This window comes from Panthera tigris, chromosome D4 (genome assembly GCF_018350195.1).
Source record: "Panthera tigris isolate Pti1 chromosome D4, P.tigris_Pti1_mat1.1, whole genome shotgun sequence".
NCBI classification, from domain to species: domain Eukaryota; kingdom Metazoa; phylum Chordata; class Mammalia; order Carnivora; family Felidae; genus Panthera; species Panthera tigris.
Genome location: NC_056672.1, coordinates 33,623,220 through 33,640,155, shown reverse-complemented (window position 1 = coordinate 33,640,155; position 16,936 = coordinate 33,623,220). Strand labels below are relative to the sequence as shown.

The 16,936-nt window shown below is 39.2% G+C and overlaps 1 protein-coding gene across 3 annotated transcripts in view; it reads left to right on the top strand.

Annotated features, from left to right (window-relative positions):
• The window catches only part of PTPRD (protein tyrosine phosphatase receptor type D), a 521,791-nt gene that overhangs the window by 457,895 nt on the left and 46,960 nt on the right, over positions 1-16,936 (top strand). For all 3 annotated transcript variants that reach the window (XM_042963695.1, XM_042963694.1, XM_042963696.1), the window contains 3 exons: positions 2,080-2,255; positions 16,090-16,209; positions 16,713-16,867. In XM_042963695.1, coding sequence (XP_042819629.1) covers positions 2,080-2,255; positions 16,090-16,209; positions 16,713-16,867 — 451 coding nt within the window. The remainder of the gene's footprint in view (positions 1-2,079; positions 2,256-16,089; positions 16,210-16,712; positions 16,868-16,936) is intronic.

Here is a 16,936-nt window from a genome sequence, read left to right as displayed (position 1 = left end):
ATCTATTCGCTTTTTGATTCTGAAAATTTGAAAATGCTTTATGATATTGGAGATGAAATTCATCTCTCTGTGGTTACATCCTTCAGAATTGAAAAACTTGGGTCTCAACAGAGTAAATCTACTCCTCTCTTCAGGTACTCACAGGCAGAGTCCTCATCCCTTATATTTTCCTCTGCCAAGTATAATATGCATGCCTTTCTCATATGGAACAGCTTTGATTTCCTTAATCGCTCTGGTCACTCTCATTGAAAGAAGCTCAGATTTGCCTGTATCCCTCTTAAAGGTGTGATGAAGGAAAATTAGACTTCCAATCAGAATGTCTGCATTAAATTCAAGCTCTGCTACTTATTAATGTCAGAACTTGGGCAAATTTCTTTTTGTCCCTTGAGATAGCAAGGGATTAATACAAGAGACATGGTCTAGAGGTCAAAACAAACAATAAACATGTCAACAAACAAGTATATAATTACAATGTGTAATAAGTAGTGTAAAGAGTTGTCAAGTGAGGGGTACCTTTGTGGCTCTGTTGGTTAAGTGTCCAACTTTGATATCACCTCAGCTCAGGTCTCGATGTCATGGGTCCATGACGTCAAGCCCCGAGTGGGCTATACGCTGACAGGGCAGAGCCTGCTTGGGATTCACTCCATCTCTCTCTGCCCCTTCCTGTTCATGCATGCTCTCTCTATCCCTCTCTCTCTCTCTCTCAAATAAATAAATAAACTTTTAAAAAAATGTAGTTAAGGGAGTTCTGAGGTCTGAGAGTATTAAGAGCAGGCTTTCTGAGAGGCAGGCTGAGCATTATACAATGGGAAGGAGACACCAAGTGTGTTCTAGGATTTGGGATGGCAATAAGGTAGGAGAGTGATGTTTTCTAACAACAGAGGTGGTCCAGTCTAGAGTATAGAAGGGAAGGAAGTGAATGGAATAAAATGTGTTTGGAAAAAGTGCAGAGATGGGGTGCCTGGGTGGCTATGTCAGTTAAGCATCCCAACTCTTGATTTCAGCTCAGGTCATGATCTCAGGATTTGTGGGTTTGAGCCCTGCATCAGGCTGTGCGCTGACAGCACAGACCCTGCTTGGGATTCTGTCTCTCCCTCTCTCTCTCCACCCCTCCCACACTTGCTCTTTCTCTCTGAAAATAAATAAATTTACTTTTTTAAAAAGAAAAACTGAGGAGCTCTGTAGCCATTATTGAGAGTTTGGATTTTATTTGAAGTAAAAGGGGAAGCCATTGTTGGGTTTGAAGGAGAGAAATTACAGGGTCTGAAATATAGTTGTAAAAACTGTTCTCATGCTAGGTGGAGAGCAGACTGCAAAGGACAAAAATAGATATGAGATAACCAAATAAGAGGCAATTGTCATAATCTAAGGAGAGATGCATGTGGTACAACAATTCTGTGAGATTCAATGAGAAGTAGTCTTCGCAGAGGTTAAGACAGACATAACAGACACACTGCCTAAAATTCATCCAGACTCCACCAATTTGAGAAAGCTCTTTAATCTCCATGCACCTCTGTTTTCTCCTTTGTGAAAGGAAGATCCTGATAGGACTTATTTCACAGAGTTGTTGAAAGGATTAAATGAGTTTACAAATGAGTTCCCTGTTAGCTAAATTTGTGAAGAATTTTTCACTGTTATGGCATGTTCCACTCTACACTGCATTTTCAGACTCAGGCATTATTTCATTTAGTTTTTGTCTGGCAATGTGGAATTGCATGAGTGAGAAATGTGACCAGATAATTGTTTAGCCTTCTTTGCATGCTATATTTTACTGATATAGTGGAGAAAATAGACAGTGGGTGAGAGGAATAGCACCTTATGGACAATCAGTTGTATTTTTCTTTCTTTATTATCTACCTTGTCATATTACAAAGATCCAACACCTGGACCACTGTATTTCTTTAATGGGATAGTCCCCATGGGACCTGTTTTTATCTTGCTTAAAACCCAAACTTGAATATATTGTGACTCCTCTAGCATAGTGTGGAACAATAATGTAACATCGTCATTAGTCCAGATATCAGGCTGTCTCCTCTCATGATAGGTTCACCTAGTGGAATAACACCTCTTGTTTTACAGGCATCCCCGGAAGTGACTATGTGAATGCCAACTATATAGATGGCTATAGGAAACAAAATGCTTATATTGCAACACAAGGATCTCTGCCTGAAACATTTGGGGACTTTTGGAGAATGATATGGGAGCAACGGAGTGCAACAGTTGTCATGATGACAAAACTAGAAGAACGATCCAGGGTAAGAATATCTACCTTCTCCCTCTCAAATCTTTCCTCAGGTAGTTTCTATGTAACATAGAATATTTCATTCTTTTTAGAATCTACCTTTCCTTAAGCTTTGACTTTCTAAGAGACACTAATAGTTAATGGGCATCAACAACTCTGATGAAATTATTCTTTAACACTGAGTCTTTCAAGAAGGAAAATCTCTCATGTTACAATGAGATTTTAAAAAAAAAGTAGTACTCAAAAAAGTAGATAAGTTGGGGCTCCTGGGTGGCTCAGTCGGTTAAGCAACCGACTTTGGCTCAGGTCATGATCTCATGGTCTATCAGTTCAAGCCCCGCATCAGTCTCTGTGCTGACAGCCCAGAGCTTGGAGCCTGCTTCAGATTCTGTTTCCCTCTCTCTCTCTCTGCCCCTCTCCCACTCGTGCTCTGTCTCCCTCTCTCTCTCAAAAATAAATAAGCATTAATTTTTTTTTAAAGTAGACAACTTGGTTAGAGAAAATAAATATTAGCTTGAACCTGTTTCTAAAACTCATATTAAACAAGAACACACAGACTTTGGGGGGAGAATCCCACCAATATATACTTGCCCATGTTTTTAACTTTTTCTTTCTTATAATCTGTAGGGTAAGATCTGAAATTCTATAAAAGAGGCTCTTATGTAAATTGTTCAAATTAACATAAATTAAGTTAGGGCCACCAGAAAAATGATGTGGGTTAATACACAGCTGAGAAAACACATAAATGTGTAGAGGGCATTTTGCTAGTTTAGCCTTCTCCAAAATGAATAGATTTTAATAACAGCGTCACTGTTAAGGTCTAAGAAAGGAGTTTTATTCATCATATGGGTCTAATATTATGGTGCATGGAACATTAGTTAAATGCTATTGATTTGCAAAACTAAAACATAATGGGTAAGCAGTATGCCATATTCCCAAGTGAATATGCAAATATTGTAGCCATCTGATGAAAATCGATCTTTAACCTTGAGAATTTAATGAAGGAGTATCTAAAAAATCACTGAAAGCAGCACATCCTCTCCCTGAAGAGTAGGACGTTGAATTTGAAAGCACTGGTGAGAGATCTCTTTTACTGTGGTCACAGTAGCCTCAAAAGGATATTTAGAAGGAAGCCAAAGCCCAACTCCCCATTTGTTGTGTGATAGTTGAGGTTTTTTTAAATGGTCTTCTAAGCTTGGTACATGGCAGTTTCTTAGCCCAGGTATGTATATGAAGGAAGAGTTGAAGGCTGCACAAGAGATTTATAAAGGAAAAGCTCAGACTTAGGGAAATATAAAAAGTCCCAGCCATTACTTTAAAGGTGGGAAATAAAGAATATGGTACACAACTGGTTTGGCAAACCCATAAAGCAATTACACTTTTCATATAGAAATACTGAAATATTGTCCCAAAGGAGTTTAGATGAAAACTGTTATGAATGTGAAGACAAATATCTTTGTCATTCTTTATGTGAAAACTCCATTCAAAAGATGTAAATGGATCCATTATTGATTTGTACTCAGGGTAACCCCTGTATAGCAGCAAGCCCCACCCCAATGTTTCTTGGATAGAACTCTTCATAATTACAACAATGTCTAACACATATTAGGCGCATCTATAGTTCACAGTAATCCTGTGAGATAAACACTACTATGATCTCCACTTTACACAGGAATAAACTAAGCCTAGAACATTCCAGAAGGTCACTCAAGGTCATTCAGCTACCAAGGTCAGAGTGAGGATTTGAAGACAGACAGTCTGGCTCCAGCACACATGTGCTTAACCATCAAGTCATATTGCCTGTTAACACTTCTATGAAGCTGAGACAGCTGAACTATTATATTACAGCATGCACGTAAATCCAACCTACCCAGACTGCTTTGCCTGGAGATACCGGCTGGTAACAAGCAATCATTTGCAAAAGCTGTTTTCAGTAAAACACACATTTTATCTTGACACTGCAGGCCTTCATTAAACCGTGCACAGAAACTTGTTTTGAAATAACCAAATGAAATTCTGCCCCTTTTCTCCCTAATTGCTTCTAATAATAAAGTTAGTTCTAACTGGCCCCACTGCCACTGCAGCATCTGATGGTAATGAGCAGTTCTTGGCGGAAGGCATTGTGACTTAAATACCTACAGTTTATCTTTATGTTGCAGGCTACTTTTTTTTTCCCCACCTCAGACAGAGGAACTTATTTTGAAGTTACTAAATGAACCTCTGTTTGCTCCCTTCATTAATTACTCTTTGCTCTTGCAAGTTAGCTTTCTCCTTTGTTAAATGGCCTAAGGAGGCCAATTAAAATACTGTCTTGTGATTTTTATTCTGTGGTGGTTCAGTCTGTACCCAAACTTGTGGTGACCTGCATAAGCCAATATTGAAGAGTCTCAACATCATCAATCTGACCATACAAATGAGCCCTGACCTACAAGGCCCAAGAGCCCTTTGTCCCCCAGTCTAGAATACTTGAGAATAAATGACCAAATGCAGCTGAGAGATCTAACAGGGCACCAGTCCCCCAAATTATTTCCCCTGCTCTTCCATCTTCTCCCCTCACATCCTCCCAGTTCACTTTTTTCCTATCCAGTTGCTCTTTCACCTAAAGTCTAGGCAGAAAGGAGAAGGCATTCCTGGATTCACAAACAAGAACTTGTATTGAGTTTCTCTTTCAAGACGTTATAAATAGAGGTTAATTGTTGCTGAAATATATAGCTTTATACTTTAGGAACTCTGTGGGTTATGTGGGCTGATCTGGGGATTCAGTGAATTCTCAATTCCCTGTAGTCAACTTCAAAGCAGACATTTGAACTAGTCTGGCTTTATTTAGGAACTGCCTGTAGTCTCCCTCATAAAGGGAGGTGGTCCAGGTGGTTGAAACAAATCACTTCTCCAAGAGCAGATGCCTGAAATTTCATTATTTTGAATAAGGCTCGTGTTCTTGAAATAACATTCACCCCTTTGGTATATGAAAAGTATGTGTGTATAAACACTTCTGTGTACTGTAGAATACGTGTATGCAGGAAAACATGTTAACTGGCAGTTTGGGGTGAGGGAGAGAGAAGAAAAGGAAAGGGAAGAGAGGATAGATGATATTTCATAAGAGTGCCTGAGGATGCCACTATCAGAGAGAAGGGAATTATACAACACAGTCCCAAGTAGAGGTGCCTTGCAGTCAAATGTCTGGGTTTAGCTCCCAGATGTAGTGCTTACTAGGTATGTGACAATGCACACATTACTAGGACCCCTGAAAGTTTCATTTCTCCTTTTTATATTACAGAGAAGGATTATTGTAGGTATTGACCAAGATAAGGACTATGACAAGGTGTCTCAGTGAGTCTCAGGTGTTAGTGTTTGGTTGAGGCAGAGAGCTGGCTATTGTTGAAAGTGCTGCTATAAATATCGGGGTATAAGTGCCCCTATGCATCAGCACTCCTGTATCCCTTGGGTAAATTCCTAGCAGTGCTATTGCTGGGTCATAAGGTAGATCTATTTTTAATTTTTTGAGGAACCTCCACACTGTTTTCCAGAGTGGCTGCACCAGTTTGCATTCCCACCAACGGTGCAAGAGGGTTCCCATTTCTCCACATCCTCTCCAGCATCTATAGTCTCCTGATTTGTTCATTTTAGCCACTCTGACTGGCGTGAGGTGGTATCTCAGTGTGGTTTTGATTTGTATTTTCCTGATGAGGAGTGATGTTGAGCATCTTTCCATGTGCCTGTTGGCCATCTGGATGTCTTCTTTAGAGAAGTGTCTATTCATGTTTTCTTCCCATTTCTTCACTGGATTATTTGTTTTTCAGGTGTGGAGTTTGGTGAGTTCTTTACAGATTTTGGATACGAACCCTTTGTCTGATATGTCATTTGCAAATATCTTTTCCCATTCCGTTGGAGCTTAAATGTCCATTAACTGATGAATGGATAAAGAAATTGTGGTTTATATACACAATGGAATACTACTTGGCAATGAGAAAGAATGAAATATGGCCTTTTGTAGCAATGTGGATGGAACTGGAGAGTGTTATCCTAAGTGAAATAAGTCATACAGAGGAAGACAGATGCCATATGTTTTCACTCTTATGTGGATCCTGAGAAACTTAACAAGAGACCATGGGGAGGGGAAGGAAAAAAAAAATGTTAGAGAGGAAGAGAGCCAAACCGTAAGAGACTCTTAAAAACTGAGAATAAACTGAGGGTTGATGGGGGGGTGGTGAGACATTGAGGAGGGCACCTGTTGGGATGAGCACTGGGTGTTGTATGGAAACCAATTTGCCAATAAACATCGTATTAGAGAGAGAGAGAGAGAGAGAGAGAGAGGGAGAGAACTGGGAGTCTATACCAAAACAACCTCAGTTTCTCCTAAAGCCACTCCCAAATAATTCAATTTTTGTTCCCAAATGCAATGAGTTTGTTCCTCTGTGGCTGACAATGAATCCTGACCAGCCTCATAGAGTCAGTCACTGCTCATGATGAATTCTGCCCACCGTTCCCAGTGGGAACCCATGTAGTGTGGTCAAGCATAGCTCAGAACATGGGAGTCTTTTGCAGTTGCTTTTCTCAGAACAGAATCTCCAGAATGGAAACCCTGTTGGAGGGAACTTTGTTAATCAGTCTGTACATGGACCACAAGGACATTCTGGCTGTGACTTCCATTATGGCCATATCTTGAAGCAATACAATATGAAAATAATACTATCTACATGAATCACATGCAGTAATAATTGTCACTAAAGATAATAGATTCTTGATACCACATTTCCTTTTGATTCAGTTTTGCATTACCCCTCCCCATTCTTATTTGTTTGAAGATGCCAGGGAATTCTTCCCTTAGCACCTGTCTCCTGTGTTTTCTAGCTTAGTGCTTTGCCTTGTCACTCAGGCCTGTGGATGGTAAAGCAGCAGCTTCTAACCTTTGCCAAGTTCGAATAGCTCACTCACACAAAAGGCTCCAGGGTTCATTAGCATTTGTTAGAAGTTTCAGTGGCCTTTTGTTAGAGAACTGACCATTCTTAGCATTTCATTGGCTAAAGAAGCCCTTCCAAGTGTGAGGTATGACTTAGAACTTAAACTGGTCTTTTGGAAACCTAAGTTCTTTGATTTTCAGATGTAGTTCCTCCCCCTCAAATGTGGCTTTGCAATAATCCTAAACTTCACTGAGAAGACTGCATAGTGTATGCATTATTATCAACCCTGAAGACAGAATGTGTACAGTGGATATTTCTATGAGTTTCATTTGTATATATAAAGAAAGGAAACAAAATATAAGACTAAAAACTAGAGATTTTGAAAGTAAAGTACAATTGCTGCCTGAAAACACGCAGATCAGTTTAAAGCCTTGTAGAATGTGCTGTGTGACATGAGATACTGTTAGTGGGTCTTTTTTTACAATTTCCATCTTTTTTTTGCCAAATCCTCTCAAGTTCTGCATAGTTCACTGATTCTGCAGAGAGTCATTCTCTCGTGCCCTAGAATGTGGTCTCTAATTGTTTCCATGTTTCATAACATGCCAGTAAGCACATGAATTGGTTTGGGCAACCACATGGAGGGAAGAAAAAGTTTGGAAAAAATGAAGCACTGGTAGGAAAGTAAAATGTATACAGCTGGGGTTTCCACTCCAAGGGTGTTATTTGTGGGCAACTAGGACACATGGTTGGCAGCCTTGCTTGAACCCCTGGAGTCTCCAAGGTAGGATTTGCCAAGGTGATTCCTGGCCCAGGAGCCTCTGTTATTTAGTGGTGATTGTCCTTCCCCACCCCCCCCCCACCCCTTCATCTATTTGCCTTTGGCTCTTTCTCTTGTACTTTGTTTCACTTCCTGAGGAAAGCAAGATGGAGGGAATATGTAAGCCTCATGCTTAACAAATTCTTGAGCAGCTTTGATTAGTGTTACAAGTTGAAAGAGGTTAACCAAGGTTAAGGGATATGTGGCTTTCTCTTGTCCTCACCAGTCTTCCCTTATCACTGCTCCTGTTTGATGCTCTGTTGTCTTACAAGGTTTATGGTGGGAGTTGAATCACTTAAAGTGCTATTATTGTAATGGTACTTAGTGCTATAAATGTTGAGGATTAGGAGTGAAATTTTGACCCTCCACAAAGGGGACATGATTTGAACTGGGCCACATTGATTAGTAGTATAGGCATATAGTTAGAAGTGAAGAAGTCTACTTTGTTTTCCAGACTAACTAAATCCCATCTTCTGTCCCCAAATAGAAAATCATGCATCCAAGTCAATGATATCCATTGCTGGAGCAAATCAAATGTTTTGTGCATCAGGATTTTAGTTTATCTTAGGCCATAGCATGGGAAATTCCCTGCTCCACTAAAATTTGTTGTTTGTGGTCATGAATGGAGGTGATACTATCCAGGCCTAAAGGGTGGGCTGGTTTTAAGTATATTGTGTTACTAGTTTAGGCAAGTACATAGACTTGACATGTGACAGGTGGAACACTTCTTTTTTTAATTTTTTTAACGTTTATTTATTTTTGAGAGACAGAGACAGAGTGTGAGTGGGAGAGGGGCAGAGAGAGAGAGCAGGCTTCAGGCTCTGAGCTGTCAGCACAGAGCCCTACGCAGGGCTCAAACTCATGAACCATGAGATCATGACCTGAGCCAAAATCGGCCACTTAACTGACTGAGTCACCCAGGTGCCCCTACATGTGGAGCACTTCTGACCTAATGATCACTCCTTCCACCTCCTAAGTCCTCCCCGGCCCTTGAATATCACCTTAATATACTTCCCCAACAGAGACTGAAGCTAAGATAGAGACATATTCATGTTTGGTTCTGTAGCCAAGAGGGGCAATTCTGGGCAAAAAAGGAGATTCTGATAAAATATTTTCTTGTTTTCCTATAAAACAAATCTTGAGATTCTTTTCAGATTGTGAGGTCCTTTTGGGTTAGAAGTTGGCAGAATCCCGTTGAAGATTATAAATGGCAGTGTTACTGTTTTCATTGCCGTTATCGGTTTTGGAAGGCCGGGGCTTGGCCAGCAGCAGACTAATTCTTGGCCCCTCTGGTTTGTCAAGGTTCGGTAAGTTTAATGGAGAGCAAATGCTTTCCAAATGCCAGGTCTGTGTCCTTTTCCAAACAGAACTGGAAGCGCCGAAGGCCTTGAACATTTAATTTCTCAAACTGCAGCTGAAAGCGCTGCCTATCTAGGGCAACAGAAACTGTTTTTCCTTAAGCAACTGTAGAAACAGCAGCACAAACATTGCCTTTGGAGTCTGTGTGATATATGGGATTGTTTTTGAAAAGCGGTGGATACTTAATGTAAATAGGACACTGGCAACAAAAAGAATGATGCTCACATTGGCAACCTAAAGGATGTTTGGGTCCTTATCTAGCAAGTTCCACACTCTTGGTTTTCTCTTGTCAACAGACACAATGTCAGATAAAAGGCAAAGAATCCACCAATTTCTTACCATTTGTTAGCTTCTTGGATTTTCTGCCTTCTTTCCCCACCCCCATCTCCTCTGTTCAGAATGGCAGCCTACCCATTCCAACTCAAAACAAACATTCCTGTGAAAGTGAATTAGAGGCATCATGGCCTAGGAAAGAGCTGGGGGGGGTGTGACGGAGAGCAGGGGATACAATTTATCTCTTGGTGACTTTGTGCAAGGTCCCTCTCCTTCTCCACATTCGTGTTTACAGCACTCTCAGGCTGGATGAGGTCATTTCTAAAATTTTAAGAAGTGTGGATTAATCGTGTGTTCAGGCAAAGCTGAGGTTCAGTTGGTATGCACCAGTATAATTGTACTGGCTGGTAAAATGCTAAAAGGTATTGATACTACTGGGATACAGAAATTACCTTTTCACTGAAACTTTAAGTCCCCTAATTATATTTCTCAATGGCAGAGACACAGGAGTGTTGCCGGGCCACAGGCAGCCACTGAGCAGATGCAGGCAGACTCAGAAGTGACAGTAGGGCTATGTAGAGCACCTGACTGCTGCCAGGTGTGATTGGGGCTGAGGTGCAAACTCTAAGGGCCACATGTGTGGGAAGAACTGACATCCAAGTGCTACCTTGCCATAACAAGGGGATGCTTCACAAAGTTTTCCTCTGGTTACAACAAAGTGCCAGAAACTTAAGATACAATGACTGTCAGTTTAATGGGGAAGTCATTAGAATAGTTTAGTGCAGCTCCCCTTATGAACTTCTGGGAGACCCTGGAAGACATTGTCTTCGTCTGTTCAGGCTGCTGTAGCAGAATGGTGTAGACTCAGTGGCTTATAAACAACAGAAGTCTACTTCTCACAGTTCTGGAAGCTGGGAAGTATAAGATCAAGAAGACGGTAGATTTGAGATCTAGTGAGGCTCTGCTTCCAGGTTCACAACAAACTGTCTTCCTGTTGTACCCCCACATGGTGGAAGGAGTCAGGGAGCTCTCAGGAGTGTCTGTTATAAAGCATGAAGCCTATTCATGAGGGCTCCACCCTAGACCCAATCACTTCCCAAAAGTCCCAGCTCCTTATACCATCCCACTGGGATTAAATTTCTACCTGTGAATTTTTGGGGGTACAAAATATTTAGACTACAGAACACATCAAACAAAAGGAAATGTCAATTTTTTGAATTAATACATGGTTTGGAAAGTCTTTGAATGGTTCAGTGATCTGATAAGCAGTTTTACAGTGAATAATTTGGTTCATTTAGAGAAAATTTTCAACTTTCTGGTTGAAGTTTTTCACTGCACTGGTAGTCAAATGCTTTAATATTACTCTCATTTCAGATATTCTGTTGCCTTTGATCTCCACTAAGTAGTGGTCATAAAAGAGAAAATGAAAAGGGGAAATATACAAACCAGACTACCGTTTTGCCACTCGAAAATAGATATGGCCAAATGTTAATTGAGTGAAGAGAATGACATTATCACTCAAAGAGAATAGAATCACTGAGATGATCACTGTACTTATTTTGGAAAATCAAGTATTGAAGCTGGTCTTTAAAACTGTTAAGAGGGGCTCCTGGGTGGCTCAGTCGATTAAGCGTCCGACTTCAGCTCAGGTCACGATCTCGAGGTCCGTGAGTTCGAGCCCCACGTTGGGCTCTGGGCTGATGGCTCAGAGCCTGGAGCCTGCTTCCAATTCTGTGTCTCCCTCTCTCTCTGCCCCTCCCCTGTTCATGCTCTGTCTCTCTCTGTCTCAAAAATAAATAAACGTTAAAAGAAATAAAAAAAATAAAACTGTTAAGAGACATATTATAACCTATGGAAATAAACAGTTCAGCATATAATTTATCCACCCACTAAAATATATCCTAAAAATTATCTGAAACTTCCTTTTATTACATTGTCCCTTATTAAATGTGTATTAATGAGTGTATATTGACATTTCTTTATTCCCAATACCAAATTTGATTTGTATTATCTAATGTCAGCATACTATCTATCCACTCCTTATAGAAGGTTCCTCTGCCCAAACATAGTAGATACTAATTTTTAGTTACTTTCAACAAAAGTTATGCTTTCCTATGTATCATTTATTGTCTATTCTAAGTCCTTTTTTGGCTAAAAAATCTTGTCATAGGCAGGCTTTTCAAAATACCATATAGCAAGTGGATTTTGCATCGGTGGGATGCTGGGACCCTTTGGAGTTATTGGTTTGTTATATTTGGAATTCTGATGCTTTGACATGCTGCCGTGCTCAATGAGTCTTTGTTAAACTGAAAGGTTTTGCTTTCTGGAAGTTTTGGGCAATTTAAAAATAAGCCAACGTAGACCATAGTGTAGTTGATTATAAAGTTGGCTTCCAGTTGTTGAGTGTATGTGACAGGCACTTCCAAGATAAGCCATATGGAAGTAAAAATGGAACTAGAAAGAAAGGATTTCCCTGAAGCACAGTCAGCAGACCTACTGGATCAAATCCTAGGCAATATTTCCAATGACAAGTATTTCTTTTGAATACATTTAAATGGTTTATCATTCCATCAACTTGCTTTTAATAGGTTGCCATGAAAGAAGGGATATGCATTAATTCCATAGCATGCATTTAGTGATGGTTAACCTGTTCTTTGCATAATTATGGAGAAATGAAGCTACCACAGAAGAGTTATAATCACTTTATGATAATAAAAAGAGTTCTTTCCCCCAAATTTAGCCAGAAATCTGAACTGTCTTACTTAGTTTAGGTTTCAAAGTGAGTTACTGGATGAGCCTGCCTGACAGGTTCTGCTTCTGTCCTTTTTCACCTCCGACACTAACACATTCTCTTCTCACAGCTGAGTAGGGCCCAGGTAGAGTAAGGGAGTTAATAGGAAATCTCACAGCTATGTATTTGAAGAACCAGCAGATATAAGCATACCCCTGTATTTAGTCAGTAAGGCTGATGGATTGGGAGCAGGACTGCACTCATTTCACTTTGGTGTCCCCACAGTTGCTAAGACCTTGCCTTCCACTTGGAGAATCAGCTGGGGTTAATAACATGTTTATTTTTTTTCACATATAAAATGGTTACGTTTTTTGTAAAAACAACCATAAAAATTGAGAACATAATCTAACTGATAATTAATAATATCTGTTGCCTGTTGAATGCCTATTGGGTTTAAAGTTTTAGGTGCATGGTTTTTGAGCCTTATGCTAGTCCTGTTGTGTGGAGATATTGTACCTATTTAACAGATAAGGCTGCTGGACTTGGGTCCTGAAAATAGAGAAGCAGCTTACTGGCCATCCGGTTAGACTCCCCAGCCTTCTGTGCATCAGTCCTAAAGATCACTTACAGTCCGTCATTTCAGAATCACATAGGAAAAGACAAGCACCAGAATTTGTGTTCAGGAGCTGATGCCTTCTAGTTCTTAGATGTTCAGTGGGGAGCAACCTATACTGGGCTCTGTGCATAAAGCCTGAAAGTGGTGACTCTCTAGAAATACCTTATGAGATTTTCTCCTGGGGAGGGGGGTGGTGGAGGGAGGGGCAGTTGTCAAAGTAAAACATTTCAAGAGAGGATGGAGCTAGTGCATTTCCAGTAGCTAATTAGGAAAAAAAATACATTTCTAATTGTTTTCTTGGGTCCTTTTTTTCCCTCACTACACTTTTCAATTGCTTTCTAATGTTGAAATCAGAAATTATTTGTTTAGTGTATGACTAAAAATGAAGGACTTAAGAGAATGTCCATAAATCTAAAGCCTTAAATATAGTCCTTAGAAATCAGCTGAAACCATGAAGACAACTCAGAAAATATGGGGGAGAAAAGACTGCCAAGTTCTTACTAATGAAGGGGACAGTGTATTGCTGTAGCTGTTCTGAGAGGCTTTAATCCTGCTGCTGAGACCATATGTATGCATGTGTACATACACTAAAATATTTACTTTTTTTATAAACTGCCTTTGTGAAATATTTCTTGAGAGAAAACAGCAATGTTTAAATATATTTGCTTTTTAAAAATTGCTCCATTTTTCTGCCGTTGAGTTTGAAACATTTTAGAGAGTAAGATTCAAGTACGTTATTTAAAATGAATACAAAAGTTTTCTTTCCTTCTTTTAGCTAAAAATGTTCATAACATTCACTCCTTATAGTAATGTCTTCTGGTATTCTTTTTTTCTAAAAGAGTCAGAGTCTAAGTCAGTGATAGTTGCAGTTTTAAACTTATTACTGGAAGTATGAGAATAATTAGTTGTAAGTTCAGTTTTTCCTGTGTCTTAGGGATAGAGTGGAGCTGTAGATGGAAAATCAGTAAATAACGGAACAATTTTTCCAGAGGTCACATAAAAGCTGGCTCTTGGTTATTTCCTTCATTTCCTTTGTCTTATCTCACCAAAAGGTCTGATGGTAATCAGTTCCCAGCTTTGAAATACAATTGCATTGAATTTGGTTTAGTGCATTGCACTGACTTTATAGATCATTTCATTGTATTAACCTCTTGTTTTTGTGTCTGTCATAACGATATTTGTCTTTGTGGGATTTGACTTGTTGGTTTTGATTTGAAAGGGTTGCCATCCCACTGAAACTGTTAAGTAATGAGTTTCTCTCTTCATTTTTTAACTCAACACATTGCTGGCATCCTCTCCAGTGTTGCAGTAAGAGGTCTCCAAAGTTACTTTGCCCGTTGTAGGGAGACATCAACTTGACATCTATTTTATGGTTTAAAACAGAGCCTTTGGCTTAATGTTTGGGATTTTTCTTTTCCATCTGAATCCTGGCTACTTAAGTAGTTAGTGTTGGCTCTATTCAGGTAGTGCCCTTTGCGAATTCATCCACATACAACTTAGGTTTTAATGGACGGTCAGAGAACATACGGAGGTACTCAGTTGGGGTCATGCTACATCAATATTCTCCATAAAGAAGTGTCTTTCCCTTGTGTTGTTGTTCTTAAGTTAGAACACATAATAGAAATATAAACATAGAAGAATATAGTATGTACCTAGAAACTTGTAAGTATCTTTTAAAAATCCTATTAAGACATAAATTGCCCATCTTAGTGTGAACCACTCTTGCTTGTTTTTGTTTGTTTGTTTGTTTTTAATAAAATATGTAATGTTTGTGTGATCTCACCATTGAAGTAAAGACACAGGAGTCAAGCCTTGTGAAATCAATCTCGACCTTACCATGTAACTGTACATTAAAGTGGGGTTTTCCCCCTTTTTGTTGGCTAGGTAATTTGATAGAGAATAAAACTTCTGCCTTTTTAGAGGGTCCAGTATCTAGATAGAAGGAGCCTGAGTCCTTTGAGCAACAGATGCTGCATCTGTGAAACAGAAAATTACAATATTATTCACAGAATGCTACTAATATTTATATTCAACATAAAAGCAAATAATTATCTAGCAATTCTATTCACTGGACCAAAAAATTCTAGTGTCTATGATGATAATGCCTCATTGCTTTTGTTTAAATCCAGAGATTATGACTTTTGAATCTTTCTTTTTCAAGGTGTGCTTTCCTAATATAAAATGGGACTAGATTTCTTTACCTAGAGAAATGCATTTGAGTGAAGAATTACCCCCACCTTTTCTTTTAATCTGAGATAGAATGGGTAAACATGTTCTTATCTATGACCTTACTAGAAAATATAGTGTTGTGTTTATCATTTATGCTTTTTAATACCCAAAGTACACATTCAGTAAGTTGAAACACATTCCAGACTTTGAATTCAACATGCAACTTTGATGCATGTTGAACTAATTGGCTTGAATACTTTTATGTGCTTCTGTTCAACTCCACGTACAAATTGTAGAGTATTCATCTGAAATGTATGAATTTTAAATTATTTAAACTTTATACTGCTAGTGTATGACCCTCTGAGACTTTTTAAAGAACACACAGCTCTTTTCCCTCTAGACATTACAGATTTAATTTGTTTTAGATACGAAGCCATTTATCTTGTATTTTTAAAAATGCTATGTTGTTTATTATGCTTTGATAGATTCACAAATTATTTCTACTTTTCTTTAAACAAATGTATTTGGAAATTGTGATAGTTCAAGATGAAATACCTTGTGCCTTTTAAGCCTTGATAGATGAACACTAACTATCCCACCATGTCATTTAAATGGCTGAGCATAATCTTCCTGATGCGGTCCATAATATATATCCCAGAACAAATTTGTGTTTTCTTTTCAAGTACTCTAAAATTTCAAATACCTCTTTCCTTATTTTACTCAGCAACAATCTGCAATTTATTTTTCTCCAGGAAAATTGAATCTGTTACTGCTTAGTATTCCTACCAGTTTGAAAAATGTGGTTTATATTGGCATCAGAGCAGTAATTTACATATATTGGGATAACAGGAATGCGTGCCAGAAAAAGATCAACATAAAATGAAATGCAAAAAAGCTGTTTTTCTTCAACAGCAACTCAGAGTGAAGCTAATAGAGAAATTGATGAACATCTGCCCTGAATGTGTCACTTGTTTCTTCTAGGTGAAGTGTGACCAGTATTGGCCCAGTAGAGGCACAGAAACCCACGGGCTGGTCCAGGTGACGCTACTCGATACCGTGGAACTGGCCACGTATTGTGTTCGAACATTTGCACTTTACAAGGTTTGCCTTCCCCCCCCCTTCCTCTTTCCATTATGTAAAGAAAGCGTCTTTTGAGAAATCAATTATCTTATGACTTTGCTTAAATCTTGATTCCACTGGCAACAGTGAACAATGAAATAATTCTTCCATTATCGCTCAGCAACTTTTCTCCTTGTCCAGCGATCTATCAGTAAATATGGAACTCTCACTCTGAGCAGAAGTCTTGGCAAATGAAGAATAGAAGAACTAGTTCTTTCTGTAAAAATAACAGGAGCATTCCTGATAGTTAAACCTGAAAAATGTAATGCTCCTCACCTAAGAATTTTTATCTTCCTGAGCAAATAGTTGTCATTTACAAATAGCTTGATATTGATATCTCTAAGGAGTGTGTCTTCCCAAAGGTCATATGGTAGGGGGAAGGGATTAAGATAGCACATTTTCACATTACCTCTTCCCTGTTATTACCCATCATTGCAACCTGAGGACAGGAAAACAGAATCTCACCTTGTCTTCCTACTTCACAGAATGGGTCAAGTGAGAAGAGAGAAGTGAGACAATTCCAGTTCACTGCCTGGCCTGATCATGGCGTTCCAGAACACCCTACACCTTTTCTAGCTTTCTTACGCAGAGTCAAAACCTGTAACCCTCCTGATGCAGGCCCTATGGTTGTGCACTGCAGGTAAGAACCACTGAGAGCATTTGTGTTTCTCACAGAAGGTTTGCAAGGAGACAAAAGGTTTCTCATCAG